The sequence below is a fragment of the Neovison vison genome, chromosome 6, assembly GCF_020171115.1.
Source record: "Neovison vison isolate M4711 chromosome 6, ASM_NN_V1, whole genome shotgun sequence".
Classification (NCBI taxonomy): domain Eukaryota; kingdom Metazoa; phylum Chordata; class Mammalia; order Carnivora; family Mustelidae; genus Neogale; species Neogale vison.
Window position 1 is genome coordinate 150,557,239 of NC_058096.1, and position 26,469 is coordinate 150,583,707.

Consider the following 26,469-nt stretch of genomic DNA (forward strand, 5'->3'; position numbering starts at 1 on the left):
ACCTTATTTTTAATTATCATAAGAACTCTGTAAGGTAACACAGCTGATCATTTTCCCAGGACCATCTCTGACTTCAAAGCCTATGCTCTTTCCATTAGGCTACATACCTTCCCCTAAGTTCAACTACATATTGTTTTATTTATTCTACATAAAATTTATTTGCTTATATGCCAAATTTAGGAAATTGTAAGTAAAATATACTCAGTCACAAAAATATTCACCTAATTATTTTAAATACTACTTTAAATCTATTAGAAATTTGGCAACAGCCATACCATAAAATAACTATCACCAAAAGCTAAAACTTTAACACAATAAATCAGCATCAATATTATAATAAATTTATGGGGATATTGTTTTACATTGGTTTCCACAGAAAAATTTGAAGCAAAGAGCCAAGAAAAAAAGAAAAAAACCCTGTAAAACAAAACAGGTCTCATGTTTCAGAGAGATGCATAGCCAGTCCACACCTTTTACCATTGCTAAATATCACTGCTGAGTTCAGCTGGCTTAATTCGGGCAACCAATTCAGTTTTCACCAAGTATGTCTTTATCGACATATAAGATCGCCATCTGGTGGCGATCATTAGACATGCGGAATGTCTAATGATCATGGAGAGAACCACTCTAAATTCATGTTCTATGCAGGAAATTCTGGGTTTGAAAAAACTTCCACTGGAACTGCTTTAAGAAACCTGAACATTAATTTCATTCATATCAGAAGGTAAAGAACTACTGAGGGGCGCATGGGTGGCTCAGTGGGTTAAGCCTCCGCCTTCAGCTCAGGTCATGATCTCAGGGTCTTAAAAAATTTTTAAAAACAAATTTAAAGAACTACTGAGTAAATATTCGATTTATATGTTAGAATATTTAAGAAATTATAGAGCTATATTTTTCATAAGGGCATTTTTACATGTACCACTGAATCATCAATGGGTTACAAGCAAAGTAGATTTTACAGGTTTTTTTTTCTTTTTCTTTTTTTTTTTTTTAAAGATTTCTATTTATTTATTTGAGAGAGAGACAGTGAGAGAGAGCATGAGAAGCGAGAAGGTCAGAGGGAGAAGCAGACTCCCCATGGAGCTGGCAGCCTGATGCGGGACTCGATCCCGGGACTCCGGGACCGTGACCTGAGCCGAAGGCAGTTGCCTAACCAACTGAGCCACCCAGGCGCCCTACAGGTTTTTTTTTTTTTTAATTGTTTCAAATACCTGCAGCGTATCAGGAATTTGGGGGGTTTTTTGTTCGTTTTTATAGATTTTATTTATTTATTTGACACACAGAGAGAGATCACAAGTAGGCAGAGAGGCAGGCAAAGAGAGAGGGGGAAGCAGGCTCCCTGCTGAGCAGAGAGCCTGATGCTGGACTCGATCCCAGGTCCCTGAGATCATGACCTGAGCCGAAAGCAGAGGCTTAACCCACTGAGCCACCCAGGCACCCAGGAATTTTGTTTTTAAACATACTCTGAGGTGTATCTATAACTTCATGAGAATTAAACAGTTGAAGAATCTAGTTCACAAGTATAGTTTACTATAAGGTAAATACTGTCTTATCAGAAACTTTCCAGGGGTGCCCAGCTGGCCCAGTTGGTGGAACGTGAGACTCAGGATCTTGGGGCCATGAGTTCAAGTCCCACACTGGGTGCTGAGATGACATAAATAAATCTTTTTAAAAAATTCACCATTATAAAAAGTAGCAACTCTTCTTGGGAAAGTATCTTTTTCTTAAGATTAATACTTCATATTTAAATGCTAGGGACAAAGGAGTCAATTTATATCTTCACTAAAAATATATTTAGTTGTAATACTCCTAAATGTTAATTACAAAGAATTTTTCATTCTTTTAGGTCTCATCTTGGACTACTGTTAGGAAAACGTATCTAAGAAATTAAAAAATATTCTGATTAGTAAGAATTAAAATATAACTAAAACTGGTTTATATACAGGAAAATCACCAAAGTTAAAATATAGATTAAAATAACGCACTCAGTGATATTTAAACACAGGCTTCCATAGAAATGACTTCCTCTTTCTCCCTAAGGCATTCTAAACCAATTCAGGGTAACTTCTCTAACTCCAATAACCTTTTAACCTTTTTGCTCTATGATCCTTGATTCTATATAATAGATTCTATACATCAACTTGGGCACCATCGATACTTGGGGTTGGACACTTCTTTGTTGTGGGGGGAGGGCCCATATATTGCAGAATGTTCAGCAGCATATCTGGCCTCTACTTACTAGATGCCATAGCACAGAAATCCCCTCTCCCCAGCTGTGACCATCAAAAAACGTCTCCAGGAAGGCCAAATACCCCTTTAGAGGCAAAAACACACCCCAACACACAAACCCACTGAGGAACCACTGCTTTAGCTGCAGTGGGAGCTACTACTTACTTCTTTAAGATCATATAAAAGAAATCAACAAAATCTACCAGATTCTTCCTCAAAAGTTGTCATGAATGTCCACAATAGTAAAGCCCTCATCCTTTTATAAAAACTGCATTTAGAAATGAACCCTACAGGCAAAAATCCATCTTGAACTTGCATTTAAGATTAACAGTTTCACTGAAAGCTACCTGTTATCAGTGTATTCCTACTATAGCTTTGATACAATACTTTTAAGTAAATAAAGGCAGGATGAAAATCTTTTTACATACGCATACTTTTCAGATACTACAAAACAAGTCCCTCAGGCCTTACCTTTTCGCCTAAACCTTCACATTTCAAAGTGGTTTTGGTACAGAGCACCTCTATAGTAACTCCTTCAGATCAACTGAATACACCAGAAAATCATCATAACTTGTCCCTGTATTTCACCACAAGGCACTTATTGGTTAATCTGTTAAATTAGAATTCTTAGCCTTAATCTTGCTTAGAAGGATTGAGACTAAAGACTATCAGCTTGACAGCAAAAATTAGAGGAGATGGAAGCAGATGCAGGCAGAAGCTAGGAGTGACATCAAGCAGCACATCACAAAGCAGCCATGTGTGGGAAATGAGGAAGAGGCAGGTGAGAGAGAGCTGCGCTCCAAAGCCACCTTAACTCTTTCGGATGCTTGTCCAGGAAAAACTCCATATACTTACAATAAAGATCTCTTTAACTATACAAGTTTAAATAGATTTCTGATCCCAGGCAACCAAAAGGACCCTGCCTGGAATACTCAAAATAATTGTTTGTTTTTACTTATCAAGATAAAAGCTCCATTATAAACTGTAATAGTTTAAAGAATTAAAATTAAAATGTTACCAAATTTAATTATTATGCAGATAAACTGGCAGATCTTTACCAATTACAATAAATGGTTGTTGCAATTACTCTGATACTAGATATTTTTTTAAAGATTCGAGTAATATTTATCTTTCAAAAGGCCCAAATTTGAATAAAATTAATACATCAGGCAATTATCCTCAAGCTCAAAAGCACATCATCTAACTTTAACTACGTTAAGCAACAAATTGATCAAACAAACACTATGGTCAGACATTTTATTTTGCATTCTCCCAATAGTTTCCATATTTGTTCTCTAACAGGAGACACATTTTTATGGGACTAAAAATAAAGATTCCTTCTAGGAGTAACTCATTTTATGCTTACAGAAGGCAGGGAAGTAAAGAAAAATGACTTGAGGTCATCGAGGAATATGAGAGATCAAAAACTGGGTTTGAGCCTATGTCTTCTTTCTCCTAATATTTACTAACATGATAGTAAAGCAATTTTTTAAAGGATAAGCTGACAAGTACAAAGAGGAAGAAGAAACTACAGGGATGCCTGGGTGGCTCAGTCGGGTAATCATCCAGACTCCAGGTTTCCACTCAGGTTGTAATCTCAGAACCTTAGGATCCAGCCTTGCTTCAGGCTCCAAGGTGGGCAGGGAGTCTGCTAGGGAATGTCTCTCTCCTTCTCCCTCTGCCTTCCCCTCTGCTCATATGTGAGCTCTCTCTCTCTAAAATAAATAAATCTTTAAAAACAAAAAAAGAAGGCAGAGAAGAAGAAACTACAACAAATGAAAAACATCACAAAATCTCTGGAAGATATAAAGTGCATGTTGCAATGGTTAGTGCATTTGGAAAACAATAACCTTAAAATAGGTGGCTATGTGAGAAATAAAATCGGACTTAGAAAGCAAAACCATGCTTAAATAATGAACACTGTAAAATTTTGTTAATTGAAACAGCTTCCAATTAATGACTTAATCCAGTGAGTTATCTCTTTAAGTCACATCAGTGTAAAATTAACACTAAATACTAATGAAAATAGTGTCTATATATGTATACACACACACACACAAAATGCAATCTGAAAACAAGTTTACTTTGGCTAAAGATAAAACATTAATGTGTATAGATTCTAGAATCAGACTGCCTGAATTCGAATCCCAGTTCTACTCTTTATTATGCAAAAGTGGGCAAATTACCTAATCTCACTGGATCTCAGTGTCCTCCCTTGTAGAATGTGGACAATAACAGTATCACAACTGATAAATTATAAAAATTTAACAAGATAATGAAGGCAATGAGTTTAGACAAGTTCCTGGCAGAAAACAATGTAACATTAAGAATTAGTACCATCCTGGGGCGCTTGGGTGGCTCAGTGGGTTAAGCCTCTGCCTTTTGCTCAGGTCATGATCTCAGGGTCCTGAGATTGAGCCCCACATTGGGCCCTCTGCCCGGCGGGGAGCCTGCTTCCCCTTCTCTCTACCTGCCTCTCTGCCTACTTGTGATCTCTCTCTCTGTCAAATAAATAAATAAAATCTTAAAAAAAAAAAAAAAAGAATTAGTACCATCCTACTACATGATCGTCTTTACTGCTCATACTATGTTAATTTCACATTTTATATTTAAGTGAAATTGAATCTATTCTTAATATATTTATCACCATTTCCCAACTAATTTCAAGGTCCTTGGAGATAAAAAAAAGTTTTTTTAGAGACAGAGAATTGGGGGGTGGGGGGGGAAGCACGTGCACACACACTGGTGAGGGGAGGGAGAGAAGAGGGAGACAGAAAATCTTAAACAGCCTCCATGTCTAGTTCAGAGCCCAGACTGGGGGGCTTGATCTCACAACCCTGAGATCATAACCTGAGCCAAAATCAAGAACTGCACACTTAACCAACTAAGCCACCCAGGCACCCCAGAGATGTAAGTTTCTTTACACAGAATTTTATTAATTCTGTACATATACAACAGATTCTTAGTGGTAAAAATGAAATATTCCTTGCTAGTTTACATTTGATACAAGTCACATATGGCTTTCTTTCCTTTTCTTTCTTTTTTTTTTTTTTTTGGCTTTCATTTCAAAACATGGACATTTTGAAAGGTAAAAACTAAAAACAAAACAAAAAAACTGATCCCAGCATAGGTAAGACACATACTGAAACTTGCCTTTTCAATTGTGATAATGGTTTCATACTCATTTGAGTCCCTCCTTATGAATTCTAGGAGACAGAGTAAGCAATCAGTAAATGTAGCCAGGAAATAGTATTCAAACGTGAATCTAGGGAAATTGAGTACCAACCTTTATATCCAAGGCCTGTTCAGTGCAAATGATTTTCCATTCATTTTATACAAATTTGCATCTTACTGAAAATATAGTATGTACTATGATAAATATTCAAGTTGCCCTTGCATTATCACAAAATTCTTCATTTGAATACAGGATTTTAAATCTACCTTTTCACCAGCTAAATCATTTGGATATCTATATATATATTTCAGAAATGTTTATACCTATCCTTATACAACATACTTTTATTTGTTCTTTTATCCACTTAATCATCTAACAGATATTTATCACGTGCATACTATGTGCCAAGCACTGTGGTAGGAGTAGGGATATCATATGCCCAGACCCAAAGATGATAAAGTCTACTAGCTTCAAATAACTAAAAAAATTTGACTATGGTTGAAATGCAGAAAAGAGGGAAGAGCAATTAAGACAGATAAAGGTAGAGGGTATGTGCTTTGGTGAGTGCTGTGAAGTGTGTAAACCTGGCGATTCACAGACCTGTACCCCTGGGGATAAAAATACAGGTTTATAAAAAATAAAAAATTAAAAAAAAAAAAAGACAGATAAAGGTAGAGAAGCGGGGAAAGGTGAGACCTTTCAGGGTGTAGCTAAGTTTTTTTTTTTCCTTTATTTTATGTAATTCAATTAACATATGGTATATTATTGGTTTCAGAGGCAGAGGTCAGTGATTCATCAGTCTTTTATAATACTCAGTGCTCATTACATCACATGCCCTCCTTAATGTCCATCACCCAGTTACCCCACCCCCTCACCCTTTTCCCCTCCAGCAGCCCTCAGTTTGTTTCCTATGATTAAGAGTCTCTTATGGCATGTCTCCCTCTCTGCTTTCGTCTTATTTTTCCCTCCCTTCCCCTTTGATCTCTGTTCTGTTTCTTAAATTCCACGAGTGAGAACACATGATAACTGTCTTTCTCTGATTGACTTATTTTGCTTAGCATAATACCTTCTAGCTCCATCCATGTCACTGCAAATGGCAAGATTTCATTTTTTTGATGACTGAGTAGTATTCCTGTGTGTGTGTGTGTGTGTGTGTGTGTGTGTGACAACTTTATCCATTCATCTGTCAATGGACATCTGGGTTCTTTCCATAGTTTGGCTATTGTGGACACTGCTGTTATGAACACTGGAGTGCAGATGTCCCTTCGGATCACTACACGCATACACAGACAAGTTTTAGATTCACCCTGAGAGCAATGGACTTTAAAAAGTGTATGCATTAGTACGAAGACACCCTCCCACCACCACCACCGAGCAAGGAAACAATGTAGAAACTGGTGACAAAAACTCTCTCTTTTGACCAAACTTTAATCAGGCTTCTCTAAGCAGACCTGGGGTTTCCCTCTCTGTCTTTGTGGGATTCAGTTTGAGTGAGAACCCTGATAAATCATTAATGAAAATCCCTCATCCTTGGTGTGTGGCCATCTTGGATATTTCACCACTCTGTCCTGCCTTCCAGATTCTGCCAAGTTGACCTAACAAGAACCCCCTTCCCCTCTGCTGTTTGCTCTTAGTAACTTTCCATCTAATGACCCCCATCCTTGCTTCTTGGATATAAATACTTCTTGTCCTTATTAGAGTCAGAGTTGGGTCCAATCCCTCTCCTCCACTGTAGTGGTCCCTACACCGATTTCATGATGGTCTCCCTTAAATAGTCTGTTTTATCCTCTTTAGCAAGTGTCACTGAATAACTTTTTCTTTAACACTGGAAGCCAACTGGAAAGATACTGCCTTATTCTAGGCAAAAGAAGATAGAGGCCTGAACTACAATGATCAAAGGAAGTATGGAGTAAGGAAACCTATCAGAGATAGGACGCTGAATCTGCTGGATTTGGGGTTTGGGTAGAGGGAGAGAAAAGTCGTGACACTGCTCACATTTTCAAATTTGAGCCAAGCAGACAGTGTGCCATTCACAGAGATACGAAACACAGGAAGAAAAGGTTTGGTAAGTCCCACATAAGACACCACAAGTTCCAGGTGAGCGATCCAAGTAAATGAAGTGTATGAAGCCCCTTCTGGTTTCCTCTAGTGCCTCTGTGAAGAAAGTAGCAATATTTACTAAGACTGAGGGGTGAGAGAATACATTCTGACCAAAGCAAGAATGTTTGGTGTACCCACTGCAGAGAACAGGAGACAATTAGACAGGGAGTATTTTCTGTTTGATGAGGAACCAGAGGGAAAGAAACATCGATGCACGAGGTACCAACCTAAAAAGCTGGGTAACTTAATTTTTCCAGTTGTTCTGAGCATCTTCAACACAGTTAAACTGCCTAAGAATTGGGAATTTACTGAAATAGTTAATTCCAAGAGACAGGATGATAAATGTCCTCAAACAACAAAGCAAATGCTGGAGATATGGGCCATGGATTCTAAACTGGACAGAAAAATGCAGGCAATAGACCAAAACAAAAATGAAAGGCAGGTTAAATAACTGGAGAGCCTCAAGGTTCACAGACTAGGAATTATGGGAGGATACTGTTACCAGATCACATTTACAACATTGCAAAACAGAAACAAATATTTCTCCAAGAGCCCACTGAAGACTTCTCAAACAGTCATCAAAAGCTCAAACATCATTTAGGCTTTAAAACCTGGTAAAGGAAATTAGTTCTAGAATGGCATAATTTAGAGGACCTCATATAAGATGCCAGCCAAGCCTAAATACACTTAAACCTATCAAGAGCCTAAATCTCAATTATATGAAAATTATTTTCACTATAACCATCTTTACAGTTAAAAATTCAACACAGTGGTCCATAGCTAAAGCTATTGCTAAGGTGCTAAGATGATCCAGTGAAAAACATGGCCATTTCGTCCAATCCCTAAAAAATAATTTAACTCTTCTAGGAATAATGAATCTGGTTAAGAAGTGGCTATAAGAGAATAGCTTCATATACTTTAAAATACTTTATTATAGGGGCACCTGGATGGCTCAATCTGTAGAGCACACAACTCTCAATCTCAGAGTCACACAGTTTGAGCCCACATTGGGGGTACAGTTTACTTAAAACAATATATATTTTTTATTATAAAAATAATATATGCTCTAGGACGCCTGAGTGGCTCAGTCGGTTAAGCGTCTGCCTTAGGCTCATGTCATGATCCAGAGTCCCGAGATCAAGTCCCACTCCTTGCTCAGCGGGGAGCCTGCTTCTCCCTCTGCCTGCCTCTCCCCACCCCGCCCCTATCTGTGCTTGTGCTCTCTCTCCTGCTCTGACAAATAAACAAACAAAAATCTCTTAAATTTTTTTTAAAAATAATATATTGCTCTAGGTAAAAATTTCAAAAACTAATAATCTTCTATTTACCCTTAAATTCCACCTCCAATATATTCAATATTAATTTTTCATATTTCAATATTAATAATATCCAATATTAAATCACCTTCCAGTTAATACATTAAAAAATGGAATCATAAGGAACATATTTTGCTTTCCTCACTAATACTTAATCTGCAAATACATTGAATTTAAATTATAGTTTATCAGGGGCACCTGGCTGGCTCAGTTGGTAACACAAACAACTCTTGATCTCAGGGTTGTGAGTTCAAGCCCCATGTTGGGTGTAGAGATTAAGGAGAAAATTACAGCTTATGAAACAGAATCAGACTCATTTCTCCTTACATCAACAAACTATTGAACCAAACGGAATCTCCTTCAGATCCCTCTCCAAGGGAAAAAAAAAAAGCCTAAGTCAATAAGGATTACCCTACACAATATATATAATAAACAAGATGCCTTCTTTCAAACCTTCTCTATGTGTTTACATATACACAGAACAGAAGAATTACAGTTTAATACCATTAACCAGTCCATGCTTCTCATCTTGCTTCTTATTAAATCTCAAAGCAGGTAATGTACAGCAATAGAGAACTGATTCAAGTGCTCGGGTAATAAAGGTAATATTTCTCTCTATGGAATGCTCATCTTCATAAAAATACTGCAATACCTCAGCTACTTGTCGGTCAAACTGACTAAACTGACTAACTTTTTATTTACACACATACATATAGGTTGTTTTGCTGACCACAATCCTAAAGCCTTAAACAGCTGATGAGAGTTTAAAATTGAACAGAAGAATATCTGTTGGAAATTCTTCTTTCTTATTATACCTCACTTATTATACATGGAACCAGAAGTTAAATTCTGCAATATAAAACCTTCTGATATAGCATTAACTTAGACTTAAAAGATAGTGTTTAATCTAGATATTTATTTGGATTTGTTAAAATTTTAAATGAAAAAACATTTTATACACACACACACACACACACACACACACATATATATATATAATGCCCAAAAGAAAATAATCAAATGTTAACCTTACAGAAATGGATTTCCAATTGTCTCTTAACAGGAATCCCTGGGACTACAGTATACACAGTTACCTGTTTACATCTACATATATATCTAATGAAAGTTTCACAAAACAATCATTCACCCAAATGTATTGTTTGGTATTTTCTATTACTTTTTTAATGCTTGTGATAACCCAATAAATTGTTTTTACAAATCACTAATAAATCATAACCGCTTGAAAAACTAAGGAGAAGATGCAGGGAATGAATATTTAGGGTTATCCTTCCTAAATTTTATTTAACAACACCTACTTTAAAAGCTGGACAAGCAGAGAGGCTAGTCGAGGTTTTAGCTTTGTAACTATTTTGAATAATGAGGGACAAAGTGAAAAAGGGTAAACTAAAATTTTACTTCACAATCAACACCATGAATAAAAAGTTCTGATTAAAGGCCCTAGATCTATGCTCTAAAACAAAGGTCAACTTCATTTATGTCATACAACAAACTAAAGCAAAAGCTGTTATCCCTTGAGTAATTAAAGGCATGAACATTAAAACACTAACCAACAGGTCCAACCGAAATCAGTCTATCAATGCTCACTGATTATGATGTGTGTGCCATTCTCTTGAGGCAGAATGAAAAATAAAGCTGAAACGATATCATTGGGCTTTTTACAAAAATTTTTCTCAGTAAACTTCACTTCTCTAATCAGATACCTCTACCTATTGTAGAGACAGGAAGATGCAGCAACCCTTGATAATCTGAGATCACTGCCAACAATCAGAATCTCCAACTGCCCCTGTTTGAAGTGCACAACCATTACTGAGGAAGCACTAGCACTCGAAGTATAAAACAATCCATAGTGGTCAATCCACTCAATATTTACCACTTAAACTTCTTAATCCATTCATTGCTAAATCAACCCAATTAGGAGATGAGAGCAAAGTAAATTAACATAAAAATTGAGTATAAATGCAATTATGTAAAAGATGGAATTTGTATTTTTTAACTGTGATCTGAAATGATGAAATTTAATCTAAAACTTCTTTCCCTTAGAGAAAAGGGAAAGAAGGGAACCCTCTTACCCTGTCAGTGGGAATGCAATCAAGTACAGCCATCCTGAAAACAGTATGGAGTTTCCTCAAAAAGTTGAAAATAGAACTACCCAGGACCCAGCAATTGTACTACTGGGTATTTACCCCAAAGACAGAAATGTCTCTGTGCCAAAGGGGCACCTGCACCCAAATGTTTATAGCAGCAACATGCACAACAGCCAAACTATGGAAAGAGCCCAGATATCCCTCGATAGATGAGTGGACAAAGATGTGGTATGTATACACATAAACACACACACACACACACACACACACGCACATAAATACATAACACATAAACACATAAGAAATCCAATATCAAAAGAAAATAATTAAAATAAGATTTTAAAAGACCACAACAGTCTAATAGCAGTAATCAGCACTCTATTCTCAAAAGGAAAGACATATATTACATTTTCAATGTTTTGTTAAGTGGTTAAATATGAAAATAATCAGACTATGGTTTAAACTTCTAAATATTTTGTCCCTGATTCCTGACACAGAACTCTTAAATCCCTTGGCACTTCCTGGATGAGAGCAAGGTCTCTTGTTCTAATGTGGTGACTCCTGGATGGGAGCTGATCGTGGTTAGAAGCTTGGAAGTCAGCCCTAAGCCCACTCTCCGAAGAGGGGAGAGGGGAGAAATGGAGTTAATGACTGTCATGCCAACTCGATGAAACCTCCCTAAGACTCCACAAGTACAAGGCCTGGAGAGCCTCCAGGTGGCTGGAGCACGTGGGTGGAGGTGCTGGGAGAGCGGCCCTCAAAGAGACTGACAGAAGCTCCACAATCCTTGCCCTATGCATCTCATCCATCTGGATGTTCATCTGTGACCTTTATCATATCCTTTTAGAGTAAGGTGGCAAACCGTAAATAAACTGATTTTATGAGTTCTGTATCAGTCGAGTTCAAGAAGGAGTCAGGGGAACCTCCACTTCCTAGCTATCAGTCAGAAGGACAGGTGACAACCTGGACCGGGCTTGGGCGAAGGGGCAGCTGTGTGACTCAGGGTACTTAACTCTGGGGATCAGATGCTATCTCAAAGAGGACAGTGCCAGAATTGAATTAAATAGCAGAACACCCAGCTCGTGTCACAGAATTGCTTGGGGTAAGAGGAAACACCCCATCCCACATCCTATTGTCAGAAGTGTGGTGAGTGGGGCAGTCATGTGAGAGTAAAGGAAAAATACAGGTAGAAGACTGAATTTTTCCCAATACCTAACCCCTTCCCACAGAGCCATCCAGAATATCTCAATGTCAGAGGATAGTCAAGACTATTTTCTGTTTCTTTTCAATCAATATGTAGACTGTTTTAGAATTCTGTTATATGAGGTATATCATAAGAATACAGGTTGGTTACATGTTTCCACAGGCACATTCAGCATTTTATGCACAGTATACTCTTTTCCCTGATCCTGAAGAAGCCCTATAAGTATTATAATTTCAATTTTATAGATGAGAAAAATGAGATTCAAAGATGTTAGTTGCCCAAGGCCACCTGGTGGCAGATTATGTATGAGAACCCGGTGTTGTGTGAAACCCAAGCACACACTTGTCGCACCAGGGGCTAAAGTTAGGCTGCATCCAAATTTTACCTTCTCCTGAAAATAAGGTTTTGGCCTCATGGTTATTTAGTGCATTTCCTATTAACTGAATAAAAACAGTTCAATAAAATAAAATGAAATACAAAATGAAGGCTAATTTTAGTCTGAATGAATACCTTATTCCTAACAAAACGGAGACCAATTTGCCCAGATTTAAAGAGGCTCCTAATGATACTGCTAAAGGTATGTGCAAAAATGGATAAGGAAATTCCTCCTGAACATACTATAAGGTCATCTGGGAACAATTACAAGCAAAACAAAAATAAATACAGAATATTACTGAAAGGACTCTACTGAGTCAGTGCACCGGCCAGTTATGGCACCTGTGCAAACACTGATGCCTGGACTGGGAAGTTAGGGAGGCAGAGTCCAGGAAGCAAGAGGGCCAACAGACCACAAAATCACAAAATTAAAAGCAAATGAACAAAATACATCTATTTTTTATGTAAGTAATAGTCCTTGGGGCTCCTGGGTGGCTCAGTGGGTTAAGCCTCTGCCTTCAGCTCAGGTCATGATCTCAGGGTCCTGGGACTGAGCCCTGCATGGGGCTCTCTGCTCAGCAGGGAGGCTGCTTCCCTCACCCTCTCTGCCTGACTCTGCCTACTTGTGATCTCTCTCTGTATCAAATAAAAATAAATAAATAAATAAAAATAGATTTTAAAAAGATCCTAATGAATTAAGAGAAATAGCACAATTTTAAACCAATATATATAACAGCTGACATCATATCTGAAGTTTGGGATCTCTTTTCTTGCCATTAGTCCTTTTATAACTGTATACATTAAAACTTGTAGATTTTCAAAAACCATATATTACACAAGTATTAATGTATTTAGAACTTGTGAAGTATCTTAAGAATCATAAAATTTTCATTTTAATGTACTTAATACTCACTTGTTTGAATCATATCTCAGTTTAAAAAAATATTAAGTACTGTTACTCTGAGATCAATCCAAAGCATATTTATTCACTATTTCCCCTAGAACCAAGGCAAAATTATTCTCTTCTACTGGCAGTTACATCAAGCAAAGCATTCTTTTCTTTGATAGTAACACCCCAGATTCCTATAAGATTCCTTAACTGACTGATTAAACAATTAACCATATTAAACTTCCAATCTTAGTTCACATTATCCTAATATTCATTCCCTGACCAGTCATTGACTGCTTTCTATGTGTTAAACCCCAGAAGAGACCTAAATTGAGGAATCAATAATGATCCAGAAAAATGTATTAGATTCCTTAAATCTGGAGACAAAGAGGCAAATTTCTTTGAAATATTTAATTTCCATTAATATTAACAACAAATTCGCAGAAGTTATAGTAATAAAAACCTTTAAATATAAAAATACAGTTCATTATCTAAGGCAAATAGAGCTTTCAATTACCACACATGTAAAATTACCTAATGTGATTAATGTTAAATGGTAGTGACAAACAGGGTCACTGACTACTCGAGGCTAATGAGAAATGGAACAAGAGGGAGAAGTGGTGCTTGAGCATAGACCATGAGCTCAAATCTTAGCTTGGCCTCCTACTAACTGTATGGCCTGGGAAATTTCAGGAAATCTGTTATAAGTTCACATCTGTAACAGGGATAATAAGTGATTGAAAGATACCTAATAAAACACGTGCCTCAAAGCAGGCTCTCTCTGAAGAGTTAGTTATCTGTTCTTCACTTGCCCCAGAGCAAAGGACAAAATGGTAAATCCTAGACTAGCAATTCACAATATGAGAATCATGGCATTCCTCCTCCTTACCCAGCGCTTCCCTTCAAAGAGGTTTCATTATTCCATCTGAAGTGCTGGGAAGTCTCAGAATACCACTGAGGTTTATAGTCAAATATAAGTACAAAAATACTTCCAAAAGAAGAAAAAAAAAATGATTCTCTCTTCCAAATTACTGGCTTCTAAAAACTGACTAAAGAGAAATCATTTCTTAGTCTTATTTTTAACTAGTTGTTTTAAATGTAGGGATTGACATTTCACAGGGAGTACATACGACAGGAAGAATCCATAGTTACAGTGATGTCTTCCCACAGCACTGCCACACTGCACAGCTCTATGGGAAAGCAGTCACACCACACTCAAGGTAATGGGCCCTTCTAGAGCAAAACAAGGAACAGAGTTCAGTGGTGGCCCCTGCAACTGTGCCGCTGTAATCTCAACAAATAATCGTAATTAGTCTGGATGATTTCTTTCTTAACACTTATGATCTTCAGTTGAAGGTAAGTATAAAAATCGAAAGGAAGATTCTAAATATAAGAATATATGTAACCAGGGTGCCTGGGTGGCTAAGTGGGTTAAGCCACTGCCTTCGGCTCAGGTCATGGTTCCAGGGTCCTGGGATCGAGTCCCACATCGGGCTCTCTGCTCAGCGGGGAGCCTGCTTCCTCCTCTCTCTCTCTGCCTGCCTCTCTGCCTTCTTGTGATCTCTCTCTGTCAAATAAGTAAATAAATTCTTTAAAAAAAAAAAAAAAAGAATATATGTAACCAAGCAGTTCTTTCCTATGCCTAAGGCACTTCATTTACAACACTTTTCTTCTTTTTCCACATCATGCCTTCTACTTAATCCTCCACAATCTAAATCCCCGGAGAGATAGGAGTTGAAAGGGTGAAGAGGATCAGGACATCAGTAACATGCAAACTCAAAGCTGTCAAAGGACCGAAGATTCAGTAATAGAGTTAGACATATAATATGTGACTTTACTCATAAGCATGTATTAACAACTCTGCCATTCTTATGGTGCTTTTTTAACATGAAAAATTAAGCAGCCGATATCATACTAAATTATACCAAGTCACTCATGAAATAGCTAGATATGCTAATCCATGACATAAAGTAATGTAAGAAACCATCCAATTTTATTGAATACTGTGTTTGCACAGTTCAAAAACCAAAACCACATAGAAAGGTACATATTAAAGTTTTGCTCCCACTCCTGTCTCAATTCCTGTTCCCTCATACCCTTCATGGCAACCATTTTTTGTTGGTTTTCTGTTTTCCTTTCCCGTGTATTTATAAAAATACTAGTAAATACAAATACATATTCTTATTATCCCCATAAAGAAAAAGCACTGTATAGTGCCCTCTGTCACTCACTTTTACTTTTTTAATCAATTAATCCCAGAGATCTGTCCACATCAATACAAAGAGATCTTCCTCAATCTTTTTTTATAGCTGTAGTACCTCACGCTGTGGCTATACCATAATTTATTCGACCTAACCTTATCAGGTTGTTCCCAAAGCATCTTCTTAAGTGATTATTTTTCAAAACTCTCCTGCTACTGTAACAAAGTGAATTATCACTATCACAGGCTTTGCTTTCTTAGACCTGTATTAGGACAGATTAGTGACCTACTGCTCATATTTTGTAAGAACCACCAGAAATTTCCATTTCACTGGAAATGGAAATATCCATGACTATATTCTCTCCCCACCAAAGTTTAATGTATTTATTATAGGATTTCTCAGAGCCTTTAATATGCCATTATGCAGTATGAATCTCTGAAAAGTACAGTGTGTGACATTTCCCAAACTTAATTGGCAAAGCCTGCTACAGATTAAATATTCCACAAAACAAACCATAGCAAATACCAGGGCTATAATAATTATTGTCATCTATTTAAGCAAAATATAAGACTTCTATGAACTTCTAAGAACACCAACTGAGCTAACTTTTAGACTAAGCATTCCTTCCACTACTTTTTGGATTATAAACCCCTTTGAGATCTGAATGTCAAGCCATTTGATCCTCTCCCGGAAAGAAAGCATACAAGCATAAAATTTTTCAGTTTCTGGGGGATTCATGGATCACAGTCCCTATGGTCTTACCTGTTTTGGAAACAATTTTGAATATAAGTGCTGTTTTATCTGTGGCACCATTAATACTACAAATGTTAGGACAGAACCCAGAGCTAATGAAAAAACAGGAGAGAATTCATCATGAAGTGTACCTTGGTGCAAAGCAAACAAAGCACACTCAAAAGGATCATGTTTAACAATTAATGGTATCAAGCAAAGTCAAGTCTACTAAATAATTATGGGAACTATCACGAGGGGTTATAGTCTGATTTTTACACAGAGGTCCTTCATTTTAAATACATATATTAGACTCTTACAAGATTAAAACATTGGGGGTCTTTAATTCATTTTGTACAATATGATCTTAACATCCAGGATTTTCAGAATGCAATACATTTCACATCACACAGCAGTATCTGCTGCAGATCTGAATGTGACAACGTGAATGCCCAGAGGAGAAAAAAAATCCTGGGAATTTAAAATGTAGAGCAAAGAATCCCCAAGCATGATTACAGTCCAGTAAGCAAAACGATTAGAGCAGAAGTATTAAATTGAAAAGCAAAAAATGTGGGGCTACCATATTCAATTTGGGATTGGTATCCTACAGAAAGGCAAAAGGGCTTTCAGGGAGAGCCGGTGAAGACTCAAAGTCCAGACCATGCTCCTCTCATGGAGTCTTGTGCTAGTTTGAATCTGCCTACAAGGGGCATCTGTTGTAATTTAAACAGAGTCCAATAATACCCTTCTTCCTTCCATTTCCTGACACTTACACCCCAAAACCCTACCTACCCATGGCAAAAATTAAAAAGTGCTACAATTACAAAAGAGAAAAGATGTTTTTCTAATCATAATGACACCCCAGCAGCCAAACTATAATAGAAAGGAAATCTAAATTCTTATCAAAAATTTGTCTCTTTGGGGACACCTGGGTGACTCAGTCCATTAAAGACTTTGATCATGATCCCAGGGTACAGAGATGGAGCCCCAAGAGGTGTTCCTTGCTCAGTGGGGAGTCTGCTTCTCCCTCTGCCCCTACCCCTGTCCCTGCTCCGTGCACACACTCTCTCTCAAATAAATAAATAAAATATTTTTTAAAAAATTTGTTTCGGGGTGCCTGGGTGGTTCAGTTGTTGAGTGTCTGCCTTCAGCCCAGGTCATGATCCAAGGGTCCTGGGATCGAGCCCTGCATTGGGCTTCCTGCTCTGAGGGACTGCTTCTCCCTCTCCCACTCCCTCTGCTTGTGTTCCCTCTCTCGCTGTGTCTCTCTCTGTCAAATAAATAAATAAGATCTTTTTAAAAAAATTTGTTTCCCTCTTTGTTTCTTTTTCTTTTTTTTTTTTAAAGAGAGGGAGAGAAAGAACCTTAAGCAGGCTCCACACCCAGCTTGGAGCCAGATGGGGATGCTCAATCTCCCAACCCTGAGCTGAAATCAAGAGTCAGATGCTTAACTGACTGAACCACCCAGACACCACTCAAAAATGGTTTCTTAAGTGAACTTTTTTTCTTAATGAAAACCTCTCCAAATACTACCATGGAACTCAATGGGAAGAGAGTCTGCTACATACATCCCTATCTTTGTTGAATACATCAATTGTTTAAGTAAGAGTCTGTGTAACTATTTTTCCAGTATTTTTCCAGAATAAAGAATGGTATTAGGCGCCTGGGTGGCTCAGTGGGTTAAAGCCTCTGCCTTTGGCTCAGGTCATGATCTCAGGATCCTGGGATGGAGCCGTGCATGGGGCTCTTTGCTCGACTGCTTCCTCCTCTAGCTCTGCCTGCATCTCTGCCTACTTGTGATCTCTGTCTGTCAAATAAATAAATAAATAAAATCTTAAAAAAAAAAAAAGAATGGTATCAAGCTGAAAACAATCTGCGTATAAAAGAACATGCACCAAACATAAAAGCACCAAGTGTTAATTATATGCTATGGCAAATGATGAGAAGGAGATTAAAAGTATTATGTTTTTCTTTCTCATGCTCTTCTGAGAAATCAGCCTACAGTCCATTCTATAATATAAAGTATGGGCAGGCTGCACATGTGAATCCATTTTTAAAGGTATACCCAATTCCCAAGTTCCTAGTCAGGGATGACATATAACTCAACAGGTTCTCCAAATCAGGCAATCTGACAAAAAAGAAGCAGTACAGTCCTGAACTCCAGAAAAAGAGGACAATTCTATACTGTCTGACAGGTAAACAAAATAAAAACTAGTGACACTAATCTCATATTCTCTACAAAAGAAAGAATATTTAAAATATTAAATTGTCTCTTCTATTTCACTATGAAAAGGCAGAGTATGCTTTACCCTTCACTTGGACATTGCTCAAAAAACAACTCCTTAGAGTTATTAAATCCAAACTATGGCTTAATAAAAATTAAAATATTTAAAAATATCCTCTTTGGAGTAAATATAAAAATCTTATAGTCAAACTAGAACCATTCTGCACTGACAAATGAGCTCCAGATCAAAGTGCATATTTATGTCATAATCACATTATCTTCCTAAACCAAGCACTGAAAAAAAAAAAAAAAGTGGCCACTCTCATCTTATAACAGTCATTAAAAATGTCCAGTTCATGAAGTGATGAATCACTAATTTAGGAAACCTAGCAGTACTCGAGGCTGCTAAGTCTGTGCCCTCAGGAAGACCGTTAACAGCAACCGTAACAAACACTATCCTAACATCATGCCAAGCACAGACCCCTTCATGGTTTATTATCATCATAATTACAAATAATCCTAAATGTCTCCCCAAGTTATAAAATCAGATGAATATTACTCAACAAAATACATGAAGTAGTTTACTAAGCAAAAACAGAGGCAAGATTCATTGTAAGCTATAGATTATGTGCTTTGTACAGGAAACAAAAACTCTCTTGGTTCAAAAGTGAGCTTAAAACCATCTCGGCAGGTTGTGGCACCCTTACATAGATAAACACTGATCTTTATTACTGATACATGCTTACTGCAAAATTAGAAATACTGTATCCATAAAAAGCAGACAACTACAGACGAATCTATAGTCAACAAGAAGAAGCTATAATATAAATCAAAAGCCACGCTGACTCTAGCACTAACCCTCTGCATCTACCTGTATTCTCCTTTTATGTAAATAGCCCATTTTGTGAGCTGCAGATCCTAACCACTTTAAGATCATATTTGTGGTAAAATATAGCAAGAAAGAAGGGGAAGGAAAGAGGAAGAAAAACAACCCATTACAGGATGTTGACAAGTTTAACTACTAAGGCTTTAAAATACATTGGTTAGCATACCACATACCACTAAAATAAACCAGGTTCCTCTAACAACAGGTTACTTTGGCTTTCGATTTTAACCTACTCAAGAAACAGACTAGTGTAAAAAAACATTCTAATTTTCATATCCTAAGCTCTCTTAGAAGAAAATCTATACTTATCACTCTCAATTACCAAATAAAACAATTCTTTAATCCAACTCAATTGTCCTACAGTTTCATTTGGACAGATGAGATTTCCTGTCTCTCCCTTTATTACAACTCCATGGACTGTGATGCATAGAAACCAACTAAAGGCAAAAAGGTAACTAAAATTCTGATACTATGCCGGGTACATATTATCTCTTGAGTTATCAATACCTAACCACAGATCCCAAAGAGTATGCTTACAGAACCACCAGAAAAACCTTCTACTTGTCAATCACCCCTGGATTCACAGTATATTGTTATTATCTTTTATTTACTGAATGACTACTTTTTTTTTAAAAGCATTTCTAATGAACTCAGGAAAATGTTTGAACTGGCACTCATAAACAGAATTAGCAGGAATGCAAATGCTATAAGTGTGTTCACTATACATGCCAAAATAAACTCAGTGAGGTTAGGACTCTACCTTGTGTGCCCATATCCCCAGTGCCTGGCACCTAGGAGATAATTTAATACCCATAAAATAAATGAAATTGTAAAACAACAAAATTCATGAAACAGACCAAAAATTTCAGTGGCAACAGAACTATGTTGAATAGTGTACTGCTTAAAAGAATAAATGCTTGCCAAAACTTGGGAACCTTCTAAACTGTTATCTGTTGTAACAGAATATTTAATACCAGAAAATAAGACTGACAGTTCACTTCTAAGGGAGGCCTGCAATAAGTTTCTGTAGCAAAGCAAACAAAAGTTGCGTTGTTGTTGTTTTTAAGATTTTGTTTATTTGACAGACAGAGACCACAAGTAGGCAGAGAGGCAGGCAGAGAGAGAGGAGGAAGCAGGCTCCGTGCTGAGCAGAGAGCTCGATGTGGGGCTTGATCCCTGGGATCATGACCTGAGCCGAAGGCAGAGGCTTAACCCACTGAGCTACCCTGGCGCCAAAAGTTGCATTTTTATAAATGACTTTTCTCCTACCCCAAAACCATGATCAATGAAAAGAACAGAATTTTAGAAGCAGAAGAAACCTCAGAGCCTAAATTATGGAACAGATGGGCTTGTTTCAGAGCAATATAAACTACCACCAATTTATTCAAAAATTTTGCATAATCACATACCCAAGATAGCATTTATAAATATTAATTTTATTCTACTTTTTTTGGCTATGCCAAGTAGCTGCCTGTTAAAGAAGAAATGACTGATGAATATCATAATCTTACATCTTTATGACTTTTCCAGGGGAAAACTGATCATGTATCAAGAGAGTTCCTCTCTTCCCAGTTTTTAAGTTAGAGTGGTCTGTACTACTTTAATCAACAGTTTTCCTGTTCTCCCATTCTGGTTTTAGACTGTGTGCTGTGACTGCTTATTATATTTGATTTCTACTACTGATTTGGATACATTTGCTGTGGCCAAGTCTTTACCTTCCAAAGTGCTCCCCAGCCAGACCATTTATAAGTGCTTGATAATTCCTTTGTCATTCATTTGAATGTAAGTTCTAGTATGCAGAGCTGGTTCTGTCTTGTTGAATACAACAAAATAGGTTCTAAGTGTTATTACAATGAATGAATGAATCACTGATCCGGAAGGCAATGGCATTACTATGCTTCTTTTGCTAGCTAAGTAGACAGTATTTGAGAAGACATAGCTTCCATCTAGCTTTATGAACACTAGAATGTTCTTTAACTGCTCCAAATTGAAAATTTGCAAATGTGACAACACTGTTTGATACACAGTAACAGAGAAAGTGCTAAAAAGAAAGAAACCTCCAAAACTCAGCTTATTCAAAATGTCACACAAAGAATTACTGAAGATTCCTTAGAATGAGTTTCCAGTATTCCATTACCATCCCTGTGACTTGATCTTCCCCAAAAACCACTGCTAAATGACTTCACTGTCTGGAGACTCCGTTTTCCTCCATGTTTTGAGAATTTGTAAGTGAACATACTGAAGTAATAACGAATGACCAGTCTCCAGGGCCTTACAATATTCTTTAAAAAGATTGGCCGGGGGGTGGGGGGTGGGGAGCGAGTTGGAAGAAAAGTCTTGAATAAAAACACACGAAAAGCAATTTTCCTGTTAGTTGTGAAAGACTGGAAAATTTTCAGTACAGCCACCCCTCCTCTGCTGGTCACAGAGTAAGAATTGGAAGTAGGAAAATTTATAACACTTCCATGCCGTTTTGAGTCAGGAATTACGAAGAGAGAAGAGAAAAGAGAATCACAACTGTGGGGACACATGTATTCTACATGAAAGCAGGAAGTCAGTTTCTCGAGCATGGGCCGCCGGTCCAGCATCCTAAACGGGAACGCTGGCCTTCTAAAAGCCTCCCCCCGCAACCCCCTCCTCTAATCCTGAAGCCAAAGCCACCGGGATACGAGATTTTGCTAGGCTGATGAAAGAAGGAGCAGCTCAGAGGGCTCAAGACACTTTCCTCTTTCTACTTGGCCTGCGGCAGGAGGATACTCCCCTGGTTCTCGCCAAAAGAGGAGGAGGCGGACCAGGCAGAGTCAGCAGCGAAAAGCAGCCTTGGCCGCGAAGGCAGCTCGTCCACGCGGCCGGAGAACTCACCGAACAAAGCATACCACGCGGACCCGGCAGGGAGAAGTGAAAGAAGGGAAAAGATTCACCCCAACTCTTCACCACTGCCTGAGGCCAGAAACAGGTGGAGCCGCGCTCAGAGGGAGAAAGAAGATGGGTTTTCGATGGGCAAATCTGAACTCCAGCGCCAAGGTAGCCGGAACGAAGACCCCGGCCGGGAAGAACGCCCGGGAGTAAGGGAGGTGAGCGCTGAGGGGAGAAAGGAAGAGCTGGTCGGGGTCAAGGGCGGACAGACGGCCCCCCGGGGCCGGAGCCACAGCGAGGATGCGGGTCTCGAGGATGCCCGCGGCGCGCTGCCGGCTGCCCCCACTCGGGCCTCCAGGGCGCCGCCGCCGCCGCCCCCTCGCACCCGCGTCCTGGGCGGCCACACAAAGGGGATGGCGAGGCGTGCCGGCTGCGGGGCGGCGGAGGGGCTCCGGGCCCGGGACGAAGTGGCCGGACCGCGACGCCCGCCGCGCCCCCGCCTTTGTCTGCCTCGTTCCGCGCCCCCCCCACTCCCGCCGAGGAGCCCCGCCGCCCGCGGCGCCCTCACCCTGTTGGTTACCCGGGTGAGTAGCGGTCTCATCTGTTCGCCGGCCCCATCCGCCTCCATGGCCCGCCGGCCAGCCCGCGGCGGCCGCTACCGAGCTGCCCCGCGCGGTCCGCCCGCCGCCCGCCGCCCGCCGCCGCCGCCGAGACCCGGGCGCGCGAGGGAAAACGAACGTGCGTCCGTGAGCGAGGCGCGCGCGTGGGGAGAGCCGTGCGCGGCAGACGCGGGGCAGCGTGTGCGCGCGGCAGCCGCAGCGCGGGCTCTCGCGGGGGAGCGAGGCCGCGGCGTGGAACGTGGAGCGAGAACTGAGCGAGCGGGAGGTCTAGGCGGGGGAGGAGGAGTAACTCGCGTAGGGTCTGGGGGCGGGGCCGCAGGCCGTGACGCGCGGCGCCCGGGCCCCGCCCCAACACGCCCCCTCCCCGCCTCCCTCGTCACGCCCCCTGCCAGTTTGGCACCGCCAGCCTGCTCCGCGCGCCCGCCGGCCCTGCCGGGAGGCCACCGGACACCGGGAGGGAGGGAAGCGGGACGGGCATTTGTTCCAGCCAATCGGCGGCTCGTAGAGGTCCGCGTGCACCACCCCCAGGCCACCTCCTCACGAGGCTCCGCCCCTCTTTGTAAAATCTTGACTGAAACAGAACGTCTAACTCGTTTTTCGGGTGGAAGGTTCTCCTGAAGCTTCCAAGTGCGGTGGGGTTTACCAACGCACCTACCTCCTAACCACGTTCTTTAGAGTAGCAGGAAGATAGGAGGATGCCACCCTTATGAAGGACGCTCACAGGAACCCCAAAGGAACTAACTGGTCTTCAGGACTCCTGCAAGGTTTTTTTTTTCCCCCTCTCAGTTGAGGAGGTGTGAACCCCAGCTCGGGGCCCTGAAACAGGGAGTCCTCCTAACGAGGTATCCTCGAGTGCTTGTCCCTTTGACCCGGCATCACGACGGCTCCCACACTCTTGAGTCCACCCCCACATATCCACACCTGGAGCGCAGCTCTCAAATATCCACAGCTCCATCTGGGAATGATGATGGGACCTGCCACCGACGGCACGGAAGGGCTCAGTGACTTTTTATCCGCAAACCTGGGATCGAAGCACAGCATGCTTATTATGGGCATTATTGATAACAGGGTTATCCTGTGTATTTTTTTTTAAAGATTATTTATTTATTTGACAGAGAGATCACAAGTAGGCAGAGAGAGAGAGGAGGAGGAAGCAGGCTCCTCGCCGAGCTGTCGTGCGTATTTTTAAAAGATAAGAAAGTTAGGGGCGCCTGGGTGGCTCAGTGGGTTGGGGCCTCTGCCTTGGGCTCAGGTCATGATTCCAGGGTCCTGGGATCAAGCCCCGCATCGGGCTCTCTGTTCAACAGGGAGCCTTCTTTCTCCACTCTCTGCCTGCCTCTCTGCCTGCTTGTGGTCTGTCTGTCAAATAAATAAATAAAATCTTAAAAAAAAAAAAAAAAGATAAGAAAGCTAGCTAATAAGAGCTTCATCAGTGCTTTGGAGAGAGACTTTATGTTACAGAGGATTCAGAGCACATGTCTTATCCATCTCCAATAGGATATTAGCAAAGCCCTTTGTCAGAAAATTAAGGATGCTGCAAGACCCATTCCTGGTTTGGGTCCTAGTCCCCTTTTGTTCTCAACTTCCCAGAGAGTTACTTTGAGTCTAGCACACATAGATCCACTTACTTGGATAAGAGCAGATGTGCTTTTAATAATAGCTACCATTTAAAGAGGTCTGCAATTAGAGACTCTGATGTTTTGCAAACATGCTTCATCTTTAATCCTCACAACACTACAAAATGTTTTTATTATCCCCACTTTATGGATAAGGAAACTGAGGCTCATAGAGATAAGTGGCTTTAGGTCCTAGTTACTAAACCTACTCTTTCTGTTGCACCATTCCAATGCCTCATTAAAGATAGTTGAACAACAATAAGAAAACGGGAAGAAAAGATGAAACAAGAATGAAAAGGAAAATAATATGGAGAAAGAGGGGACCTGGAATTTAAAAAAAAAAAAAAAAAAGCACCTTATAAATTTGTTGAAGGCATCCATCACTTGTACCCATACCATCACTCTTTAAGATGAATATGATTTATATAGAAGAATTTGTTCTGGACTCTCTTACAAAGTAGCCATTAACTGTAATTAGTGTACACAGAACACCTTCCATTCCCTTTCTCTGCCTTATTTTTCTATATAGCACTTACCCTCTTAAAACATTTTATATATGCTACGCTTTATCATGTTTATTGTCTGTATACATACATTAGCATAGTTTTATGTATGCTTCATTCAAGCAGTGATTTGGGCGGGGGGGGGGGGGGGGGGCTCTGCTTTGTTTGTTGTTAAATTCCTAGTACACCCAGAAGAGTTCTCGGCCCTTGTAAGCTCTACTTGGATTAATTGAATGAAGTAGGGGCACAAGGGGACATCCTTTAAGACCTAAGAGCATCCTGGGTGACAGCTGAGGATGTGACCAAAAGTAGTAACAGGAACGAAGTAGGAGCCATGACTCTTGAAGCCAGAGTTGAAAGAGCTAAGTAGTCAGCTTCAAGAAGGGCTTAACAATATACACTCAGGCTCCTGGATGGCTTCATTGGTTAAGCCACTGACTTTTGATTTCAACTCAGGTCATGATCTCAGGGTTGTGAGATCAAGCCCCACTCAGCTCCGTGGTGAGTGTAGAATCTACTTGGATATCTCTCTCTCTCTCCCTTTGCCCCTCCCCCCACTCAATAAATAAAATCTTTAAAGAACAACAACAAATATATATACATATACACACTCAGGAAACCATGCTAGAAAATGAGTTTCTCTTCATCCATCTTGCAAAAAAAAAAATATATATATATATAAAAAATAAGCCCTTAGTTTATTTAATTCACAATTATTTTTTGAGTAACCTCTGTGTTGCCATGCACTTTTTCTACTTTTCACTTGATCCCAACTACTAGAAAAACAATGTAGTAAAGGTCTGAATTATAGAATTTATTACTCTCAATTGCCCATTTAATTCTGACTTAGCCGGAGTTCATCCTGAAGTGATATTGTGGTGAGTAAAGAAGGTAATGTGTTAAAATCACTTTCATCAAATGTAAATGACTGTAATGTTCCAAGGTGCTGAAAGGCAAATTATTATCTTAAGTATTTTAAATATTCATCCAAAATGTAGCACAGAGAGACAATTGCTAAACAAAGGTGAATGTGAACCTAAATTCATCGCTAACAATGGATATATAGCACCTAAAATTAATGACATTCAGCTGTAGCCCAAGACACTTACCAGGTTTCTGGAACAGTAGGTAATACTAGCAGGGACATGGATACAACATTTTGGCAAGATCTTCATCCTGAAGAGAAATAATCTTCACCCAACAGTTCTCTAAGAAGCCAGGACATATTCTGTAAAGACAAATAGCAGCTTCTGTGTCATTTTGAAAAGCATGAAACCAACCTTTAACGGAAGATCCATTAACAATTATGAATCTCTTCATTACCTCTTCTAGTCATGGCTGAAATTTAAATGTTCCCAATCATCCACACCCATGAGGAAAACTAAACTCCTTGGAATAGTGCTTACAAGAACACCAGGGCAGTTGTAAGGGGAGGAAAACA

General features: G+C 39.5%; 1 protein-coding gene across 6 annotated transcripts in view; it reads right to left on the reverse strand.

Annotated features, from left to right (window-relative positions):
• Positions 1–26,247, reverse strand: part of SLC4A7 (solute carrier family 4 member 7) — a 111,310-nt gene extending 85,063 nt beyond the window's left edge. For 2 of the 6 annotated variants that reach the window (XM_044252593.1, XM_044252590.1), the window contains exon 1: positions 26,138–26,244. In XM_044252593.1, the coding sequence (XP_044108528.1) occupies positions 26,138–26,203 (66 nt within the window). In that variant the 5' untranslated portion in view covers positions 26,204–26,244. Of the gene's footprint in view, positions 1–22,857; positions 22,969–26,137 lie in introns of those variants that run through there. The other 4 variants (XM_044252595.1, XM_044252594.1, XM_044252592.1 and 1 more) reach the window with 4 other exon arrangements.
• Positions 26,248–26,469: the final 222 nt, after the last annotated feature.